This window comes from Solea senegalensis, linkage group LG6 (genome assembly GCF_019176455.1).
Source record: "Solea senegalensis isolate Sse05_10M linkage group LG6, IFAPA_SoseM_1, whole genome shotgun sequence".
Lineage (NCBI taxonomy): Eukaryota > Metazoa > Chordata > Actinopteri > Pleuronectiformes > Soleidae > Solea > Solea senegalensis.
Genome location: NC_058026.1, coordinates 320244 through 342300, shown reverse-complemented (window position 1 = coordinate 342300; position 22057 = coordinate 320244). Strand labels below are relative to the sequence as shown.

At 42.1% G+C, this 22057-nt stretch overlaps 1 protein-coding gene across 2 annotated transcripts; it reads left to right on the top strand.

Annotated features, from left to right (window-relative positions):
- The first annotated feature begins 1445 nt into the window (after positions 1-1445).
- Positions 1446-20366, top strand: LOC122771351 (E3 SUMO-protein ligase CBX4-like). Of its 2 annotated transcripts, XM_044028876.1 has the most exons (9): positions 1446-1801; positions 3786-3943; positions 5291-5398; positions 8127-8203; positions 9255-9553; positions 9712-9755; positions 10424-10489; positions 15358-15424; positions 17967-20366. In XM_044028876.1, exons 5-9 carry the CDS (start codon positions 9485-9487, stop codon positions 19425-19427), a joined length of 1707 nt encoding a protein of 568 aa, XP_043884811.1. In that variant the 5' UTR covers positions 1446-1801; positions 3786-3943; positions 5291-5398; positions 8127-8203; positions 9255-9484; the 3' UTR covers positions 19428-20366. The 2 variants fall into 2 exon arrangements, with proteins under 2 accessions (XP_043884811.1, XP_043884810.1); XM_044028875.1 differs by lacking the exons at positions 1446-1801; positions 3786-3943; positions 5291-5398; positions 8127-8203 and having other exon boundaries at positions 8395-9553.
- The last annotated feature ends 1691 nt before the right edge of the window (positions 20367-22057 follow it).

The following is a 22057-nucleotide window of genomic DNA, read 5'->3' as shown; positions in this document are numbered from 1 at the left end:
CTCCAACTAACCATCATTACTTTGTAAGACGTTACCGTGGATGCAGGAGAAAACTGTTCCTCTTTCCCTCCAAAGCTGCTCTGAAGTTTCACGATGACGAGAAAGAGATTGACCCGGTGAAATCTGCATCTTTCTAAGACTACGCAAGTAACGCATGGTAACACGCTTTCAGAAATGATGTTCTGCCTTATTAGGACCAGGTTTAGGTCTCTGTGAAGACTACAGTCCTCACAAGGTCAGTGTTTCTGTCAGCAACACAGTTGAAAACATAATTGTGTTTTCTCAGTCATGGCGTCAGCGTGTATTTGAATAAAGGGCAGGGGTTGCCAGATCTGATTTCACAGTGTCACTGTATGAAAACATGCAGGTGTAAACAGTTTCCTTAACTCTGTCCATGTGTTATCAGATCACTGAGGACCGGGCTGTTCAAAGGTGCGTCATAATCCAGTAATCCAGAGCGTCACAATCCACCGTCAGTGGACGTTTGCTCAGTTAATAGAGATGCTGTGTTTGTCCCCACACATCTTCACATCATTATCAGACAAGTTTTCAGACTTTCTTGTGTTTAAAAACATCCTGTTTTTGGAAAAAGGAGAAGAAACGGTTGTTCTTTCATTTTCTGTTTAATAAATCATTCAATTATATTAAAAACAAATCCACCAACATCTGTCTATTTAAAAAAAATCGTAAAAACTGGTCTAATGTTCCACATTTTGCCAAATTGTACATTTATTTTGTCTTTAACATTTCAAACAATTATTTCATTTTCAAGCACACAGAGGCCTGTTTAATCTGCACAGGCCTGTTTAATCTGCACAGGCCTGTTTAATCTGCACAGGCCTGTTTAATCTGCACAGGCCTGTTTAATCTGCACAGGCCTGTTTAATCTGCACAGGTCACTGAACTGAGCGTGTGTTTACTCTGTGGCACAGTCAGGATCAGCTGATCCGCTGACCTGAGTGTGTGATGATGTAGCAGCTCACAGACCTTTAAGGGATTGAAAGACAAATAAAAGGATTCTCACAATGGGTGAACATCACGTTACGATCCCTGAGAAATGATGACTGGACAGATCACCTGAACACAGGAAGTGCACAGAAGAGTGTGAAGATTTTCCTCTGCTGACAGATCTGTTCTTGTTTTTAGTATTTCTACACATTAGGGCTGAAGGATTTTGAACAAATATCGAATTGCGATTATTTTGACTGTGCTTTTTATATCATTCGTCTCATTTTTATATGAACAACATATTTGAAATGATTACAGTGTGAAACAAAGGTCTTTCCTTCAGTCTGTAGAATATGACGTGTACAGGTCATTTCATTAAAATGATTCTTCTTCACCTCTGACTCCAACCGAGAACAAGTGGAACAACTGAACAAGTAGCTCCAGTCCTGTTTAAATGCAGATCTCTTGTCTCTCATGTTGCTTTATTCTGTTTCTCTTCTGTCAGTCAAAGGTCTGCCCCCATGACCTCTCGACCTCTAGACACACCATGGCTGCAGTGGCTCTGCCTCGGTCTGTCTCTGTCTGAGACCCTGTCTCCTCCACCATCGGTCTGTCTCTGACTGAGACCCTGTCTCCTCCACCATCGGTCTGGCTCTGTCTGAGACCCTGTCTCCTCCACCATCGGTCTGGCTCTGTCTGAGACCCTGTCTCCTCCACCATCGGTCTGTCTCTGTCTGAGACCCTGTCTCCTCCACCATCGGTCTGTCTCCGTCTGAGACCCTGTCTCCTCCACCAGACCCTGACACGCAGTCACTGGTTTCCAGCATCACCACTGAGGTCTGAGCACCAGCAGGTACGACATCAACACACAACTGCATCTCCCTGAATGTCTGCTGAGATTCTGGTGTTTATCTTGTCACTGAAAACTTAAGCTTGTCTGACTTTGTAAACCACTCACTCTCTCTACACCAAAGTCCACAGAGAAATCAGACTTTTTTTCTGTGTGCTGTGATGGTTGATTCACTTCTGCCTCCAACTCTTAGTTCAAATGTTGTATTTTGTGACTTCAGTGTTTGAAATCCTCAGATTTAGCTCAGATTACTAACCCTAACCCTAGCTAACCCTAACCCTAACGGCAGTAGACCAGCAGCTGCTGTGTCTGCAGGGTTTGATGAGGAAGACGAGCAGTTTTACAAACTCTGTGTCAGACATATTCTGAGGGTAGTGTAGACTCTGGTGTCATTATTATTATATTATATTATTATGTCTCATGTGAAAGAAAGCAGGTGTTTGTTTTTGCTTCACGGTTAAAGTCAGTATTGTACATGTGTCCGGACCTAATGTAACCACACTTACAACCACAGAAAATGGAAGTATCTCTTTAAATACCAATTTGTGGTTCAAACTGTTCTTCTTCAACTTCCTGTTTTCATGGAAACAGTGGCTGACTGATGTCATCACACACACACACACACACACACTTGAGTCAATATTCACATCATCCTGATCAGCTGATTGTGATTGTGGCCACAAACACAGAACTCATATCCACTTTGAGTGAAAAACTGCAGAAATGTAAACTCTGTGTGACCATAATAGTCAAATACTGTATATAATTGCACTGCAGTGCAGAGATTAAATGTAAGTGGATTGGTGAGACAAAAACTCATATTGTTTGTTCCAGAGTGCAGAGTTTTAACTTAAATTTAACCATAACCAGTTAACACAATTAAACTAAACCTATTCCTTTAGAAATGAGTGTCCGCCTCATAGGACCAGGTTTTGGTGTCTCCATGATGTCCTGACATCATCGGTGTTTCTGCCAGGAAAGGTCCTAAAGAGATAACACACACACACACACAGGAGTGTGAGTCAGTGTAAATGCTCAGGAGATGCAGCTGGTGTCGTGAGCAGCTGACGTCAGCACTGGGACTCTTCAGAGATCCATCACGACCTCCTGCCACACACACACACACACACACACACACACACACGCGTCATGTGCATCATTCACATCTGCGTCAACTCATTCTTGATAAAAATGAACTTCAGAACCAGGACTGAATCTTAAATCTTAAAAGTACTCGCTGGGAAGCGTCTCCAGAGGACGAGGATGACGAGTGTGACTTCATTAAATATTAAATAAATGATTCCGTCATTAAAAACATTTGTCACACATTTGGAACATCCAAAGACATTGGATTGATATAAGATCTTGAGAATAAGTTCAAATATGTGTTTTATTTTTATGATGTTTATTTTTACAGCCCTTTATCTCACTTACTCACTCCCTACACCAAAGTCCACAGAGTTTTCCATCATGAGGAGTGATGGATGGGTCCACTGCTGCCTCCATCACTCAGATTAAATGTTTTATCTTAGGTTTAAAGGTACATACTTGGACTTTGATTAAAAATATGTTCATTCAATAATGTTAAATTCCACTTTCATTCTTGCTCAAGTTTAAACTCACTTTTAGGACACGGTATGCTTCAGAGGCTATTTCACATTTCTCTGGAGAAAGCGTGGACGTCTTTTCCTTTGTCATCAGGGACACTTTGTCACCTGCTCAAGTCTGTGATAAGTCTTAAGAATATCAGCGTTTTCTGAGTGACAAACTGAAGCTCACTCCATAGAGGAGTTTAAATCATGTATCTTTATTTAAAAGGAGTAAAAATGGAACTTTAAAAGAAAGAATATGTTCATTCAAGAATGTTAAAATTCCACTTTATTAAAAGTGTTTTAAATTTGAAGACAGTTCAGAAATGGCTCACTTTTCTTCACCTGTCTGCTTCAGATAATGAGTGACAAACGTGGACTTTCTTTAAACACTTCAGGTGATTTTCTCCTGAGGAAACTTGGACGTCGTCGTCCTCTGGGCTCGCAGCTCTGCTGTCATGACACATCGTGTCGCCTCCATCATCCTGTGTTTTTCTTTCCTTTTGAACGTGCAGTCCAGCTTCTGTGACGCAGGCAGACGCTCGTTTCTTCCTACGTACGTGGAAATGTCATCACACACACACACACACACACACACACACTCAGAGAAAGGGCAGCAGAGCGTCATCTGATCCTGCATCTCGTTCTCCCAGCACATGGCATTTATTGTATAATTGTAATTGTGCCATCACATGATGCACTAAAATACAACGGTGTCACAGTCTTCATGTGTCTCTCCTCCGGTCACTGTTGTTGATCATCTCCCCTGACACACGTCACCTGAACAACAACGCAAACATGTGATCAGCAGAGGTGACAACATGCTGACATCATCCACTTATCTAACGTGTTTATCAACAGTAACATACAGGATTCTCCAATGATCCTCACTGTGAAGGCCCACATCCTCTTCTTAAGAGGGTGACCAGCGTTTGCATCAGCGCAGATACTATTATCATTATTATTGTTATTATCATTACAACAATAATAATAATAATAATGATAATGATAGAGACAGAGAAGTGAAGAAATGAATCATCATGTTCATTTTTCATTCCTGTAAAACTGACTCACTGTTTCCTCACACAATACAAAAAAACCCAAGATAGATAGATGGATTATAATAATAACTATTTTCATAATCGTTTTGAAAAAATCATTAAAATATAATCATTTATCGTTTGTGGACAAAGCGAGACATTTGAGAACGTCATCATTTCCAGGTTTGGATCAACGATAAAACCGAGAATAATAACACATTATTAAATACTGCACAGAGAACAGTGTTTGCTATATATCATCACAAACATACATCATTCAGTATCAGAACAAACACAACAACACAATGTAGTTTCAGTATGTGTGTGTGTGTGTGTGTGTGTTTTAAAAGATGCAGCGTCTGTTTGCAGGTGTTCAGGATGATTGTGCAGGTTGTTGTTGCTGCTGTTGTTGTTGCTGCTGCTGTTGTTGCTGTTGTTGCTGTTATTTGTTGCTGTTATTTGTTGCTGTTGTTATTTGCTGCTGTTGTTATTTGCTGCTGTTGTTGCTCCTGTTGTTGCTGTTGTTGTTGCTGTTGTTGTTGTTGCTGTTGTTTCCTGAGGAAGTTGAACTTTAAACGTTCTGCCTGACGACAGAAGGAGGAGGTGACCACAGAGCTGTTTGATGATCTGGTTTATAATGTGAAATAGTTGGATTTGATGATGAAGCTGAGGAAGCAGAGTTTAAGTGTCTTTACTAACGTGTACATGTACTTACACACAGAGTAAATATAATAATACAGTACATGAGAGTTAAAGAGTCAAATAGAAGCAGGTAAACACGTAAAATAAGCTTCATATCCTCTGTGGTTTGAAGAAGCTGGACACCTTCATTTCCTGACGTGTCCTCTTATTTATTCTGTCAGTGTGCTGTGTAAAGAAGAGACACGTGTCCAGGATATGTCTCACCCGCGCACAGTTGTCCTCTGAGGGTGGAGATAGGAAAGTGGAGCCTTACACCACCTGAACAATGTGTGAGTATGTGCGTCTGTTTACACGGGACATGCGTCTAAAGTCAACCTCTGTGAGAGCAAAGATTAACAAACATTAACAGTCTGCTCAGAACTCCACTGTTACCTTTGTTTTATTAACTTTTATCATTATTAATTATTATTGTTTTATAACAAGGTAAAGACAGATGAGCTTGAACATGGAGAATATTACCAGCTGTTGCAGTGAACACACCACACCTGTTTGGTCGCTTCAGTGTCACATTTTTAAAACATGGTTTTCACTTGTGTGCAAGTTCTGACCTGTAGTCCTCATATAGAGACCAAAACCTGGTCCTAATGAGGCAGAAACAGAGTTAATGTCAGAGCTAAGGTTATGGATTATTAACTGGTTATGGGTTTGAGGTGAGGAAGTTAATGCAGTGGCTGATTTTATTCGATCTCTTCCTGTAATTGATAACGTGTCAAAGCTGGAATCCCCGCGTGCATCTGCTGCTGCAGCTCAGGTGGAGTCTCTGCGCGCACGTGCGCCGTCACATTCCAGTCCGCCCTGTTGCACGTGCCATCTTCCAAATGTGTAGAAAATAATATAATAATAATAATAATAACAACAAAAATAATAATAATACGGTCTTGGCATCTTACACGTTATATATAATAATCAGACTGAGTTTGATTTCATTGATCGGGTCTGTGAGCTGCGTGTGAACGCATCATGGTGTGTTCACGGTCGGTGCAGACACACACACACACACACACACACAGGTGACATTTGAAATGGCTGATTAAACCCCTGCACTGACACTTAAGCCCGTTTCCAAATGACGCGCTTTTGTCGTTCATTGTCGTTTAGTGACGCAGTTGAATTAGAGCGGAGTCTGTGCGCACGATGGCGCGCGCCATGCCGCGCACAGAGGAGACGCAACCGCAGATCAGCGGACTTTTCCTGTACCGTATCAATGTTTGTGTGTGAGTGGCGACAGGGATGCACGTGCGTTTGTGTCACCGTGGCGCGCTCTTCATCCTTAACGTGCCATTTCAGCGCCGTTTTGCTGTCGTTGCCTTATAAGGGCAGACCGTCGTGCCTCTCCGCAATAGGCCGAGAGCTTTAACCCTTTCACTGCTGTATTTTATTTGCTTGCTTCCACCGACTGAAACAATGCAAACAGGGTTCTGTGAGGGAGTCGAGCTGTGTTGTGATTGTCCAGTTTACAGACACAGTGATGCGGAGTCACTGGGTCACGTGATATGGAAACTATTGAAAGAAACTGCACACGTTTGTGGAAACAAATCAATGGAAATGTAAACACAAGTGGATTTTTAAATCTAATACAAAGATCCGTCTTCAAATTACCCAGGGTGTTTTTACAGTCCCGCATCATTGGATCTCATGACATGGAAGCAATTGAAGGAAAACACCGAATTTTGATTAAAAAAATGTTAATTTGAAATACAATTAAAACTTTAAATCAAATAACAAAGAAGCATGTTCTCATTGTTCAGTGTTCCAACAAGATTCGGCTTTGATTTGTGAGTCTGTGACGTCATATGGAAGCATTACAGGGAAACTACTGCATTTTCAAATAAAACAAGAACTCAAAACCCACGATGGCGCGTGATACTTGTCAAGTGTAATGAATGATGTCATTCGGCGTCACTGTGTCACATGATATATAAGCTACGGGAGGAAAAGTGCTAGTTTTTGATTAAAAAAAATACTCCTGGAAAATAAAAGGACAGGGTAGAATCTAACATAAAGACAGTCCATAGTCCACAGTTGCCCAGTTTAGTGAATTGTGTGTTTGTTTGGTGTCGGTGGGTCACATGACATGGAATCCTTTGAAGGAAAGCTGTAGTTTTCTGTTGAAGTAATTACGTGGATGATGTTCTTACTTGACAATGACAATGAAAAAGACAATGAAATAACGTTGTTTCCTCCTGTTCGTGTTGATCCAACCTGAAACTGGCTCTACAGCGGACACACGCGCGTCCTGCTTCAGCTGTGGAGTGTTACACACATGTCCCACATGCTGAGGTTTCACTCAGGTGCAGCTCTGGTCACTGGCAGCTGAATGCGGCAGGTGTCGTCTGTGCGCTCTCGGCTGCTGGAGTCATGGAGCGGATGGTGCTGACCTACATTTCTCCTCTTTTTGTGAAAATCGCAGCAGAAACTGTCTGAAGCGTCGTCTCCGCTCTGTGACCTTGACTCAGAGATTATATGGAAATCTATTCATTGTGATGCGCACAACAGCGGCTGAGCTCGTGTGCCCGCAATTTGACTTTACACACGAACTGACTCATAATCCTCCTCCTCCTCCTCATCCCTTCATCGCTGGAACACGGTATCCATGGATTTTGTTTTCCACTGAGATTATTAATGATGGAGGAGGCCTTGCTGTGATACATCTGTGACACACACACACACACACACACACCGTGTTTGGGCCTTTGGTTTGGGAGACATGTTCCATTTAGATATTAGTTGTTGCGTATTTGCGTTTGAACGCACGCAGAATTACGCACAGGTTGCGCAGCATAACAAACATGTGGCGTAAATATAATAGAATCTATGATACAATCTATGATAGAATCTATGGATCTAAAGGCCTTAAAGAGATGCTGCGTTCAAGTGTGTGAGCAGCAGCAGCAGCTCATTTCAGGCCATCGCGCTCTCTCTCCCTCTCGCTCTTTCTCGCTTTCTCTCTCTCTCTCTCTCCCCCCCTCCCTCTCTCTCTCTCTCTCACTCCTGCAGAGCTCCCTCTTCAGTATGAAAGCTTCACATCCAGGGACAGAGACAGGCGTGATGCGTTCACGGTCCTGTCCCAGCTCGTAAGTTTCGCATCCATTAATAACAGCACCATAAACATGAACATGTTGCTGTTTTTCATTCATATTTATCATAAGTGAGTGGAATTGAATGTTTTTGATATTCTGTTGGTATATCGAGTGTACATTTACATATTTTATTTATTGTTTTTTTATATAATTATTATTATTATTAGTGTTTGTACTTTGAGGAAAAAAGAAAAAAGCAAAATAGAATATGTTATTAACAGAAGGGAATTCAAATATAAGCCAGTTTTAATATACTTCTCTCTCTCTCTCTCTATATATATATATATATACATATACACATACATATGGAGAGAGAGATACACATGTCTTTCTCCAGTGTCTAACAATTAGTGACATCCAATGTTAGACTGCAGATTGACAAACTGAGTTCTCCACTAACCTCCTCCCTCTTTGAAAGCGTGCGTCAGTGAACTACGGTGGCCTTCGTGTACCAAACAGGATGTAAACACTCATTAACAAATCTCTATTTTCCCCAATATGTCTCACTTTTTCTGTTGATGCTTCACATCTTGCACACAGAGCTGTTCTTCCCTATTTGTGGTCATGTTAGCCTGTTGTCGTCTGATCAACCCTCAAACCATCTGACCTTGTCATTTTTGCAATTTCCGGTTGTATAATTGTATTACCCGCCCCAGTGCTGCTGCTGCTGTATAAACACAAATGCTCCCTCAGTCTGGTCTGATAGTATTGCTTGACGGGACACAGCAAACAAATGATGTTATATCATTTTCAATTCATGAAGAAGCAGAATAAAAATAATAATAAATCTCCTAAACTTATTATTACACACTGCAGCTTTACATGTCAACAAAAACAATAGAAAAGCCCACGTAGTCAAACCTATAATTGTTGCCATGGTTACCAAGTGCTTTGCTCGTCATCGTTTCTCGTAGCTTTTTTATATGTAATAATTCCCGACAGCGCCTGAAGGGAGCACGGGAACACCCCCCCTCCTCCTCCTATCACCGCCCCTCCTCTGACGTCACTCCAACGGCTATTTGCATGAAGTGTTTTGTTGCTGCAGCTTCGTCTCGGCTGCAGAACGAGTCTCTCTCTCTCCGGAGAGGCGAAGCGAGGGAATCAGCGAGAGCGCAGTGAAAAGAGGAGGAGGAGGAGGAGGAGGAGGCGCGGGCTCTTGTGTTCCACATCAGAGGAGCAGAGAGCGAGAGAGTGGGGGGGAGACACGGCCTGGAAGAGAGAGAATATAAGGTGTCAGATACCCAAAGAAGAGAGAGAGAGAGCAGAGGTCTGAACATGGAAGTACCCGCCGCGGGAGATCACGTCTTCGCGGTGGAGAGCATCGAGAAGAAGCGCAGCAGAAAGGTTTGTCACCGCAGCGACTGTTTTCTTCTCGTCTTCATCGTGGATTTGTTTTCCACTGGATTTGTCTCGTGTTCGCCTGACGCTGCTGCTGCTGCATGCGCGCGCTGTTCGCTGCGTAAAGTCCAAACGCATTATAACCCGTTTGTGTCCATTCACAGGGGAGGCTCGAGTATCTGGTCAAGTGGCGAGGATGGTCTCCAAAGTAAGTATCCTCCTCCTCCTCCTCCTCCTCCTCCTCCTCATCATCATCACCAACATCTTCATCTTCATCTTCATCTTCGCGTAACAACATCAACCGTAATAACGCAACATTCCCAGCACAAGTGTGCGTATGTGTACGAGCGTGAGCGCGCACAAGGCAAGGGCGGTAGCGCGCTCTTGACTTGGCCGCTGGAAGCGTTGGCCTCGAGGATGGATGTAGTTTTAGAGCGCCACTAACTCCCGGTGTTCAAATCAAAGGAAGGCACGTGTGTGATTGACAACATCTTATAACATGCAGCGTTAACTGTGACGCACGCGCGCACACACACACACACATACATACACGTGCGTAAAAGTTACCAACGACGAATGACACGTGCGTCCTCAGGGAGTGTCGCGCTATGTTGTTTACACACGTGCACTGATGTTTATTTTAATTATTGATTCATCTGTCAATTATTTTCTCACGAGAGCAAAATAAAAAAGATGCAAAAGGTCATTCCGTGTTTTACCAAATGCGGTTAATCCTCCTCAGATTAGCAGATTGAAACGTTGTGTCATCAATAACATATGACGGTGAAGAGGTGTGTTCAAGAACATCTTCACTGTGCACCGATCACCTGATATTTGACACATTGTGACGTCACTGTTGGTCTTCTCTCTGAACAGATACAACACGTGGGAACCAGAGGAAAACATACTGGACCCTCGACTGCTCGATGCCTTCCAAGACAGGTGAGTGTGGGATTAAATGACCAGAGCGAGGTTTCCATTAAAAACCCACAGCAAATTCTTTTTAAAAGTGTGGTGAAAGGGAATGTGCATTTATGTGAGGTCACCAACATGAGCTGTAGGTGGCGCAAAAGTCCAAGTCATCACAGAAGAGCGTGATGGCGTACATAAATCAAAAGAACGTGTTCATTCTTCTGCTGTTAAGTGTTAAGTTTGGATTGAGTTCACCAATATGAGCAGCAGGTGGCGTCAGCTACGAATTACCAGTGAAGAGTTGGCAGGAAAAACTTCTTCTTACACCAGGAATGTCGTGACTTTTCATTTCCGCTCGTTTCCCACTGAAAATTGCGACTTAACGTCTTTATGCTGAACTTTTCATCATCTGTGAAGAGTAGAAACTTTGAGCTAATGTTACACATGTTACACGTGTTACACATGTTCCACGTGTTGTGTGTCGCAGTTACAAACGCTTTGTGACGGTTTATCGTCAGCGCACAACGCCACTTTTTCGTATCTGATATCTCAAACTGGAGAATTTAAATCTTTCAATCCATGAAATATGAATTCCTCAACAACATAAAGCAGAAGTGAACAGCCCACGCATAGCATGACTCAGCTAAAATCTTTACAGGTTGTGCACAGTGAAGCATGCGATAGACGGGATTTTTGGGTTGTTTCTGATTTCACGTCCGATCCAGTGATTTTGACGGGTATTGAACTGATACTCAGTCGTGGTGTGGTCACACGGTGACGAGAAACTGTGCAAACATCAGTTTATTTACAGGACATTAGGAAAATAAACATTATTACGTTTGTAGTGACTGAAATTGTCAGATTAACCGATAACACGACTGAGAGTCGAGCTTCTACTACATGTATATGTTCAGTTGGAGTTGTTGGACATTTTGCACCGTCCCCACTGTCCCCCCACTGTCCCCCCCACTGCGGCTAATCCCTGCAAATAATATTAGAAGCCAGTACACAGGAGAATAAAATAAAAGCCACAGTTACTGGATGGTGCGGGACATGATAGCAATGAGCCACATGCTAAACAGCCTCATAGTGACTGTGTCAGTCAAAGGTGTGGAGAGCCAGTCCCTGGGCGGGGGTGGATTAGGATTAACAGCAGTGTCATCGCTGGGTCAGGTTAGGGTTTGAGTTACAGAAGCAAAGTGTGACACTTTGTCGGCATCTACTTTTTGTTGTTGTCACCTGATCGTTAGTGGAGTGTCAGTGTGCTGTCCCATCATGTCGTCACCACATGCTCCTGTGTCTCCTGCCATAAAACTAATTACATTAACCAATAAACCCTGAATGTCCTGGATTATGCACAGTGAGGAATTAAATGACACAAATATCAAATATGTGGTTGATTTTCTTTTCAACATTGACTCATGAGCTTAATTAAAGACGGCCTCCAGCGCCGCGTGACATTAAAAATCTCTCCTTGTTCCTGTAAAATAACGTCAGTTCATATTTACTCTGGTTTCAACTGTGTTCTTCACTGAAACCTTCATTCTCAGTCAAACTTTTACACATTCACACTCATGTTCAGCTTTTAATCATGCAAACACACCAGTGTGTCCATGGTTAATCCCCGACTGTGGAGGATTTGTGCAAAGCTGTGGGTAAATATTCTCATTCATCATCAGGTCATCATTGTCCAAAGTCCCTGAAAGTTGAGTTGCGAGTGATTGGAGGACGCTTGGGGACGTGGAGAACCCTGTTCTGTTTGTCTTAGGCGTCCACAAACAAACATGTTTGAAATCCAAACAACTTGTGATGTCATCATGTTGTGGTTGCACTTAAAGATAATCTGACGTGATACTTGGTAATGGTATGAAACTGCTTACAGCTAAAGAGTTTGTTCTTTGTCTTCTTCTCTAGTTTGATATCTTCCCCTCTATAATAATGAGTCCAGAAACACTTAATAATAATGAATAATACATTAAAAAATGACTGACTATGTGAGGCACTTACAACAGAATTGGATATAAAATCAAATAAACATGAAATAAGATATGATCCACAAAGAAATCTAAATGTTATGTATACATATGGAACTAAAAAAAAAAAAAGTACATAAAAGAGGCTTGAGGCATTTTAGCTGAGTCATGTTATGGGCTGTTGATCTTTTCATTCTGGAAGCAGAATATTTTTATGTTTTTGAAACGCGCCATCTTCAGCTTGATAGTTGAATAAAGCAAATGCAGACATAAAAGCAACAGTTTAAGTGGTCACTCGTGAGTAACTGCGCCTACGCCACCGTCGACCGTCTGACGCGACTTTGTCGAAAATGTGTCGCACAAAGAAAAGCTCTGACACAACCAAGAGCAGTGCTGTGAGGCTGCAGTACCACTGATACAGTAAGAGGGAGACAGAGAGCAGCTGCAGTTTTAGCTCTACTCAACTGTACGGGACTGGGTTTGGTATCAGACAATGACCCCGCCCACCTCAGTGGGGGCGGGGTCATCATAGCACAGCTGCATGAAACCCGAGTTTGACCTTTTTAACCATTCAGATTCAGAGCAGGTGGTTACTTACACATGTTTGTGTAAGAAGAGATATTTTTATCATTTCACACAAACTTCAACTACTTTATCGGAGCGACATTGATACTGAGCCCAAGAGCGTGTTACATTATTACATTACATGTCATTTAGCAGACGCTTTTATCCAAAGCCACTTACAATGGAACTGAGTACAGTCAGCGAGGGGTGGAATCGAACCTGCGACCATTGTGACCGTGATGTTTGTCACACATAGGGAACCGGTCTTAACCACTGAGCCACGCCATCAATGTTGTATTGAGTCAGTCAGAAGAGCAACTGCACATGTTCTGGGTCAAATCTATTCACATAGATTCAATCTAGGAAGTCAAGAGATGTTTGGTTTTAGGGGAGGAGCAGAAAATGTTGTAAGGGTGCTTACCTATATATATATACATACTTCTATATATATGTACGTATATATATGTACATACGTACATGTATAAGTCAAACTGTGTTGAATTCCACACACGTAAACACAGTGTAAACACAGTGTAAACACAGTGTTCATATTGTACAACAGTGTGTGTATAGAAGCTGCTCACTGCCTGGGTCAATAATATTAGCAGCTAACCCAAAGCAGAAAAACATCAACACTTTATATTTAAGTGTTTGTTTATTTCTCAGGAGTCGTCGTCGTCGTCGTCGTCGTCGTCACAGTATAGTGTTTCAGTATCACGCAGCTCGACACATGCACTGCCTCAAAACTGCGTCCTCATGTTCCTCATTAGTGCCTCATTATCAGTTCAAAGTGAGCGACCGTGGTCAAATTAGCTGCTCGGCTAATTGCGAAATAGTGACCGAGCCGAGAAATCCACATGAAGGAAAGTGTGAGTGACTTTGTGAAAAGTGTCACTGGCTTTTCTCCCAGCCTCGTCTCGGGCGCAGGTCACATGTTTAAAGCAAAACACCGACTTCACCCTGTGACTGCTTCTCTCTCTCTCCCCCTCTCTCCCCCTCTCTCCCTCTCTCTCTCCCTCCCTCCCTCTAAAGGGAGTGATTTTATTGAAACTAATTGCGCGTCTCTCCGGGGAGCCACATGGTCTGAATGCCAGGCTATGAAAATAATGATGATGGAGAGGGAGGGTGGGGGAGGGCGGGGGAGGGGTTCTGACATCACTGCTGTCTGTGGTGTTGAGTTACTGCCTTGGAGCGACTTAAATGGAGACATGAGAAAAGCCGAGCCTTTATGTGCTACTGTGGAAACAGACGTGATCTAAGATCTATGAGTGATGTAACAGGAGGAGAGAACCTGAGGCGTGTTATCATTTCAAAACCTTATTTTGATTATTTACACCGACAATGGCCCTATGCCGTCAGTAGACAGCACTTAATAATAACTGCACGTTAATCAAAGTGCTTCACAGAGAAATAAATAATAACAATAAAATAAGAATCAGTCAAACTAATAACTAACTAGTTGTACGGAGTAGATGAAGCGGAAAGTTCATCCTCGGCTCTACAGCTGTTTGTTTAGTTTCAGAAACGATGACTGACAACAACGCTGACATGGAGAACAAGGTTTGTTTTAATAGAATGGAAGAGATTCTTTATTGTCGTCACACAGCTTAAAAACTAAATCACAAAAATACTCCATTAGAAATAAGAATAAATGAGAGGGAAGTCCATGGTATAAATAAAAAGGTTTTTTCATTGCACATGGAAAGAAATGATGTCTTAATCTGTTTGTCTGTGCTTGGATTAGGCAGATTAAAAGACCAGTGATAATAAAAATAAGCGTTTTAACCGAGCTTTTAAGCGTTTCATCGTTTCCAAAGAGTGCCGGCACATACGCAGTAAAACAAGTTTAGGAGAATCTGCAAAAGTTTGGTATCGTAACGGCTTCAGAACCAGAGAAAAACTGTATAAAACTCCATCCTTTTCTTCATCCTCTCTATTTCCTTTCCATTTTTCCATTTTCAATGTTCTAAATGTTTAGATTGTAGATGAACTCCTTTGAAATGTGATTTAAATGAAGTTTAAATGAAGCCATTTGTTTTCACTGTTAATGATAATCCTGTTAGATTATGTTTACACCAGAAAAGCTGTGGTGTTTGAACACTTGATTGATGATTTGAACTTTAGTGTTTAATGTGCAATGTGATGTTAAACATTTGATGCGAGTAAAAGAAAGGATCGTTGGTGAAGGGTTAATATTTAAAACATTTCAAATGAGAGCATCGCTCTGACTGCCACTTTGCGGTCGAGGGTGTAACATGTAGGTCTGTTTTCTAACTGACTGATGACGCCCTGTTGCCATGCAACGGTGACTCATCTCTGTGAGGCGATCCACTGATCCGCTGCTGCTTTTCTGTCCCGCAGAGAACGTCAAGAACAGCTGATGGGATATCGCAAGAGAGGACCCAAACCCAAGCACCTCCTGCTGCAGGTAGAAGCAACAATACCTGACGCTTATCTTCATTATTAAATACACAAGTGCCTCGAAAACCCCAGATAATCCAAGAAAAACCTGTTTATGAAACACTTCCCTGAGTGAAGTGACTCAGAAGAGACAGTTTCATAAAACCATGAGAAAATGAAAATGTTCCTGTCACAGTTATGCTGAACCATCATCTTTGTCATTTACAATGTTATTGCATTCATTCATTCATTCATTCATTCATTTAGGGCTGCAACGATAATTTCATGCATCGATGACTAAATGTATCATCAACTATTTTGATAATGGATTATTCAGTTTGTTTTATAATTCAAACTGATGTTCCAGCTTCTTAAATGTAAATATGTTCTGGTTTCTTTGCAGCATTTGACAAAGAAATTATTAAAACAGAATCATTCTGGTTTTTGATCTGAGAACGAAACCGAACAAAGACTCGATTCATCAATTGTGAAAAATAATCCGATTTCTTCAGATTCTGAGACTTTTAATGTTGTGTGGATAGTTAGGGGCACACAGGGGAAGAGTGGCAAGCACAGTTGCCTCACAGCAAGAAGGTCCACATTCACGAACCACTCTGACCAAGGGTTTGCATATTGCAGGTTCTCTGTGGGTTCTCTGCAGGTTCTCTGCAGGTTCTCTGCGGGTTGTCTGCAGGTTGTCATCTGGTTCTCTGGTGTCTAAAAGCATGCAGTGTTAATACAGTATATTGTCCTGTGACGGACTGGTGAGCGGTCCAGGGCGTCACACCACATTTCATCATCGTGTGTCAGCTGGGATCAGCGCCGGCTCCTTTGCGACCCGATGAATAGACCCCACAGATAGCTAAGCTAAGAGTTGTAGCTAAAAGACTTGAACTTGCAGCGTGGAGTTGGTGCTCACGCGTGGGATTAAGACAATGACAGGACGCAGAGCAGCCAGCTGAGGTCACAGCCTCAGGAGTTACTTCACCACGATGCCCAGGCAGCTGTGGTGAACTGTGTGAACATGAACCAAGGCCCCAGAAATAAAGTCTTCTCGTTCAGGCCTCACAAGGGCCCCTTCACACATTCCAGGCTCAGACTTTTTGTTGCAGCCTGACACAGACACATGTATTTACTCTTGAGGCAGTTACACCATTTATCATTTTCCCCGCCCACAGAAATGTCCTTTATTTGAAATACGATTAATCTGTCGATTATTTTCTCCATGTGATCAATCGGTGTCTCCCAAACCTGAAAATGACAATGTTCTCGAATCATTTGTTTCTCATATGGAGCAAAGAAAGAAGAAAATATTCACATGTAACAAGTGTTACAGCGCCACATACAGACCTGACACATGTACTACAGAGTTGAGAGTGAAACTATGACGTGTTTATGGAAAACTGGGGAAGAACGAAAATGAAAAAAAAAAGAAAGTTGAGTGTTGGTGTGGTGTCAGCCAAAATCAACCCTCTGGGATAAGGGGCGTGTTTTTAAGACTTGTCATACCGACTGTGTTTTTAAGACTTATGATACTGACTGTGTTTTTAAGACTTGTTATACCGACTGTGTTTTTAAGACTTATGATACTGACTGTGTTTTTAAGACTTGTGATACTGACTGTGTTTTTAAGATTGTGATACCGACTGTGTTTTAAGACTTGTGATACTGACTGTGTTTTAAGACTTGTGATACTGACTGTGTTTTAAGACTTATGATACTGACTGTGTTTTAAGACTTGTGATACTGACTGTGTTTTTGAAGACTTGTTATACCGACTGTGTTTTAAGACTTGTCATACCGACTGTGTTTTAAGACTTGTGATACTGACTGTGTTTTTAAGATTGTGATACTGACTGTGTTTTAAGATTGTGATACTGACTGTGTTTTAAGACTTGTGATACTGACTGTATTTTTAAGACTTGTGATACTGAGTGTGTTTTTAAGACTTATGATACTGACTGTGTTTTTAAGACTTGTTATACCGACTGTGTTTTTAAGACTTGTTATACTGACTGTGTTTTTAAGACTTGTTATACCGACTGTGTTTTAAGACTTGTGATACGACTGTGTTTTTAAGACTTGACTGTGTTTAAGACTTGTTATACCGACTGTGTTTTAAGACTTGTGATACTGACTGTGTTTTAAGACTTGTTATACTGACTGTGTTTTAAGACTTGTGATACCGACTGTGTTTTTAAGACTTGTTATACCGACTGTGTTTTAAGACTTGTGATACTGACTGTGTTTTAAGACTTGTTATACCGACTGTGTTTTAAGACTTGTGATACTGACTTGTGATACTGACTGTGTTTTAAGACTTGTGATACTGACTGTGTTTTTTAAGACTTGTGATACTGACTGTGTTTTAAGACTTGTGACTGTGTTTTAAGACTTGTGATACTGACTGTGTTTTAACTGTGTTTTTAAGACTTGTTATACCGACTGTGTTTTTAAGACTTGTTATACCGACTGTGTTTTTAAGACTTGTTATACCGACTGTGTTTTTAAGACTTGTGATACTGACTGTGTTTTTAACTTGTTATACTAAATACTGTCTTGTCTCACAGGTCCCTTCATTTGCCCGGAGGTCCAGTATTCTGGCCGACCTTCATGAAACGTCTCTGGAGGAGGACAGATGTGACAAATCCAGTCCCATACAGATGCTCCGTCCCCAGACTCAACAGTACCAGCTGAACAGTAAGAAGCACCACCAGTACCAGCCGCTGCACCGGGAACACGAGGTCGAGCAGCAGACCAACGGCAAGAAGTTCTACTATCAGCTCAACAGCAAGAAGCACCACCACTACCAGCCCGACCTCAAGGTGCCACAGCCCGTGTTTGCTAAACCCCGAGACGTCCGAGCCGCAGAGCTGCCAAACAAAGGCTACAGTGTGGCTCCAGTGCTGCAGCAGAAGTGGATTCGGGACAAAGACTCCGGCTGCCTGACCAAAGTCAAGGATATCACTATGGAGCTGAAGAAACTTCCAGCTGACCTCAACGGGCACAAAGAGCCTGAGGAGGCCAGACCTAAGGAGGATGCCTCGCAACAGTCTAACGGTGGTGGCAGCAGCAGCAGCAGCAAGCTAAAAATAGTGAAGAACAAAAACAAGAACGGACGGATTGTTATTGTCATGAGCAAGTACATGGAAAATGGAATGAAAGCGGCGAAAATTAAAAACGGCGATTCTGAAATGGTGGAAAAAACGCAGCAAGGAACGGACGACAGCGCGGAGAACCACCTGGAAAAGATGAGACTCGTCAGGAAGCTCGGCCTCATGAATGGATTTCCCAAAAACCCCAGAGACAAAACAACTCTTCCGAGTTCTGGATTTAACAGAGATGGCCCTAAAGAGAGCCAACAGCCTCCCAAAGTGGAGCCAACTGCGACAGAACAGGATAAGCATGTCGAGGTCAGGGGTCAGGGGCAACCTCCAATGGATCAGCTTTTACAACTGACAGCCGAGCCTAATCTGCTCCCCCTGCCTGTGGACAGGGGAGTTCCCTCCGCGCTGGACAAAAGAGAAACGCAGGGTGGATTTAAAGGACTTAAACGGCACATTTCTGACACAGAGAGTGAGGAACATGGGAGGAGTAAGAGGTTTTCGAGCTCCAGGAGTATCTGTGATCAGCACACGGTCTCCTTGCCCATCCAAACCGCCGGCATCGACCAAAACGGAAACCAGGGTCACGATGCACTGCAGCTCTGTGGATATGTAGACCAGGAGGAACCCATTGACTTAAGCATCGACAAGTCCAGGCCTCGACCTGAGGCTCCCGCAGCAGCCCGGCCTGAAACGCACACACACGCTGAGACACACACTCCAGCTGAGACACAAACACAATCGCACTCACACACAGAAACACAACCACAGACTGAACCACAGGACGCCACAGAGAAGGTGAACGTGGACTCGGTGAGAAAAGAGGAGACGTTTCCCTCATTCCAGCCGTTCCTCGGGAATATCGTGATCACAGACATTACCACAAACTGCCTCACTGTCACTTTTAAGGAATACGTAACTGTGTGACCAGAGCTGGACACGGACTGTAAACATGTACAGTAAAGAAGGTTTGATTTCTAAGATGCTTGAATGTAGAAATGAACCGTAGACGTTTTCATTTTGTGAAGTCTGGATAAAAGAGTTTGATCTTTTATCGTGCCGGTTTGCGTACGTCTCCTTCTGAGCTCTTATCTGTCGTTACTTCTGGAGATTTGAATCACGTGCAGTATCTCATTTAAAAAAAGAAGGGGGGAGGGGTCTTCAAAGGAAGATGCTTTTAACTCTTGTAAATACTTTTCACTTTTCTATGGATGTAATTTGATTTATACACTCAGCTGTCCGTTAAAAATGTAGGATATATGGAGAGTTTTGTAAGGGAAAAAAATTATATTGAATGACTGTGTGTGTGTGTGTGTGTGATGGACAGGTTTAAACAAGGATGCATGCTGCTTGGACAGATGAAGCCATTAGGCGAGCTCCAACGAGCAGATGAAGAAAAGTGAAGCGCCTTTATGTCAATAGATGTGATTTGTGTTGAAAAGGAAGCGGTGATTATTAACGTTAGTGTTTGATGTATGCTCTTATATGATTTGCTCTCCGTTTTTTTTTTTTCCAGTCATGCATCTCGTAATCTAATCTAATCTAATCTTACCGAGCACAAGTCACTCCTGTGAACACAGGTGACCCGGAACATATTTATTTCTATATTTTGCAGCAGCGTGGTGAAAGAATGTTATTTAATGATATCAGTCACAAATCTGTGGTAACACTCACAGCTGAGCTGTGGAAATCCAGCACTGCTGACGTGTGTGTAACATACTAACGCCGTCATTGGTAATCAAGTATGTAAAAGCACACGTTTCCCCCTTTGTGTCATACTGTACGTCCTGCTGCTCTCTCTGCAGACAAAACAAGTGAAGGCTTCCCATGATGCATTTTGCAAGAATAAAACCCCAAAAACACTGAGTGTATGTCTCCTCCTTCAAACTGCTCGAGCTATAAATGGAGAAGAAAGGGATTAGTCCAAGTTTAAAATGACACACTCAAGTGATTTATTACACCACACAGAGTAAAGCCACTTTTCACTGAGTGTAGGTGGAGTCATGTGATTTGACCACGTCTGTAATATTAATGAGCACTTTGTACGGGATAAGAAATCAAAGTAAAACTGCCCCACACACACACACACACCCACACACACACACACATCAGCAGCACAGCAAACTAACGTTAAAAATGCCTCGTGACTTCGGACCAGGGAGGAGAAGCTGTGTTTCATGATGACCACACTGTTCATGGAGACATTTATTTACCTTCAGCAGTCAGACAAGTGTGTTCCACCTTCTTTTGGTTGGGGATGATGACGGTTGTTTGTGAAACATTCATCCATTCATATGGACTTGAATACAAAAGCAGAGGTGAGCCAGCTTTTCAGGCTGCCACACACAACGACGTCTCATTTTCACCGTGGAGGTTGTGTTTTCATCAGTGTTCATCTGGTTCTTCTGTCTACAGTTAGTGACGGATTTATCTGATTCAGCCTTAGTCTATATTTAAATTTGGACGCCCCCTCCCACCAACTTGGAGTAGCCGGTGTTTGACCCTCCTCCATCTGACCTCACAATTTTGTAGTGTGAATTCAGTTTTATAATGATGATTATAAAGATCCTTTCCTTTTCCTAAAAGATATCCTTTTTTAAGCAGTATATATTGTCCCAGTATTGATTTGCACTTTTGTATTCAAACTGAAGCACCACAGTGTGGAGATACTGAACTTGAATTAAACAAGTAAACCAGCTCAATAAAACTTACAAATCTACAAAATAAAACCAGAGAAGTTAAGGTCAACACTATTTCAAAATCCAAATATAGCTCAACATAGCATCTGGATTAATATGTTAACATGTTTTTTTCACACTTATGGATGGATCAGCGAGCAGCCGACAAGGACTCAGGAGGCCCTGAAGCCAAGTAACACTAGTTATTATGTGATGTCTCTACAGGTCCATATGTTATCCAACCCTGACGTCTTGACAGGGCCCTCAGTCAAATCATGAAGGTTAAGTTATATGATATATTTAACAGAATCATTATTAATATTATTTTTAGCCCAGTGTTAAATCTGTGAGATTCCTACATGACAACAAAATATTCTTTAACTTTTGTTTTATTTTTACTCCCTATCCCCTATAATCGAGATCTGACAGCAATAATCTTCAGATTAGGATCAAATGTAGTCCACTGTGGTCTGCAGGAATTCCTTTAACTCAGAACATGCAGTGACTGTGCAGGAGAGACCACTTTAAGGCCTGTGTGTGAGTTAGACTTGAACAGCTGTTCATGTCAGATGCTTCTTAAATAAAGAGGGGTCTCATTAAGCCTCATGTTGAGTCTGACATGGCATTTGACCGCTTGGAACAGTGGAACAGTCACCGTTGAAGCACAAAACAAGTTTACTTCTTCCCTGACGATATCACACTCGTATAGCTGATCTTTTTCTTCACAACAAAAATGTCATATTTTAGTATGTCGTCCAAAATGTGACAAAAATGTCAAACTTTAGTATGTCGTCCAAAATGAGACAAAAATGTCAAACTTTAGTATGTCGTCCAAAATGTGACAAAAATGTCATAAGGTTGTATGTCGTCCCAAATGAA

Bases quoted from the DNA above. Each gene is read 5' to 3' on its own strand.
- LOC122771351 (XM_044028876.1), top strand. From the start codon at position 9,485: ATGGAAGTACCCGCCGCGGGAGATCACGTCTTCGCGGTGGAGAGCATC. The intron at 9,756-10,423 runs GTAAGTATCCTC...CTCTCTGAACAG, and splicing joins TGGCGAGGATGGTCTCCAAA to ATACAACACGTGGGAACCAG. The intron at 10,490-15,357 runs GTGAGTGTGGGA...TCTGTCCCGCAG, and splicing joins CTCGATGCCTTCCAAGACAG to AGAACGTCAAGAACAGCTGA.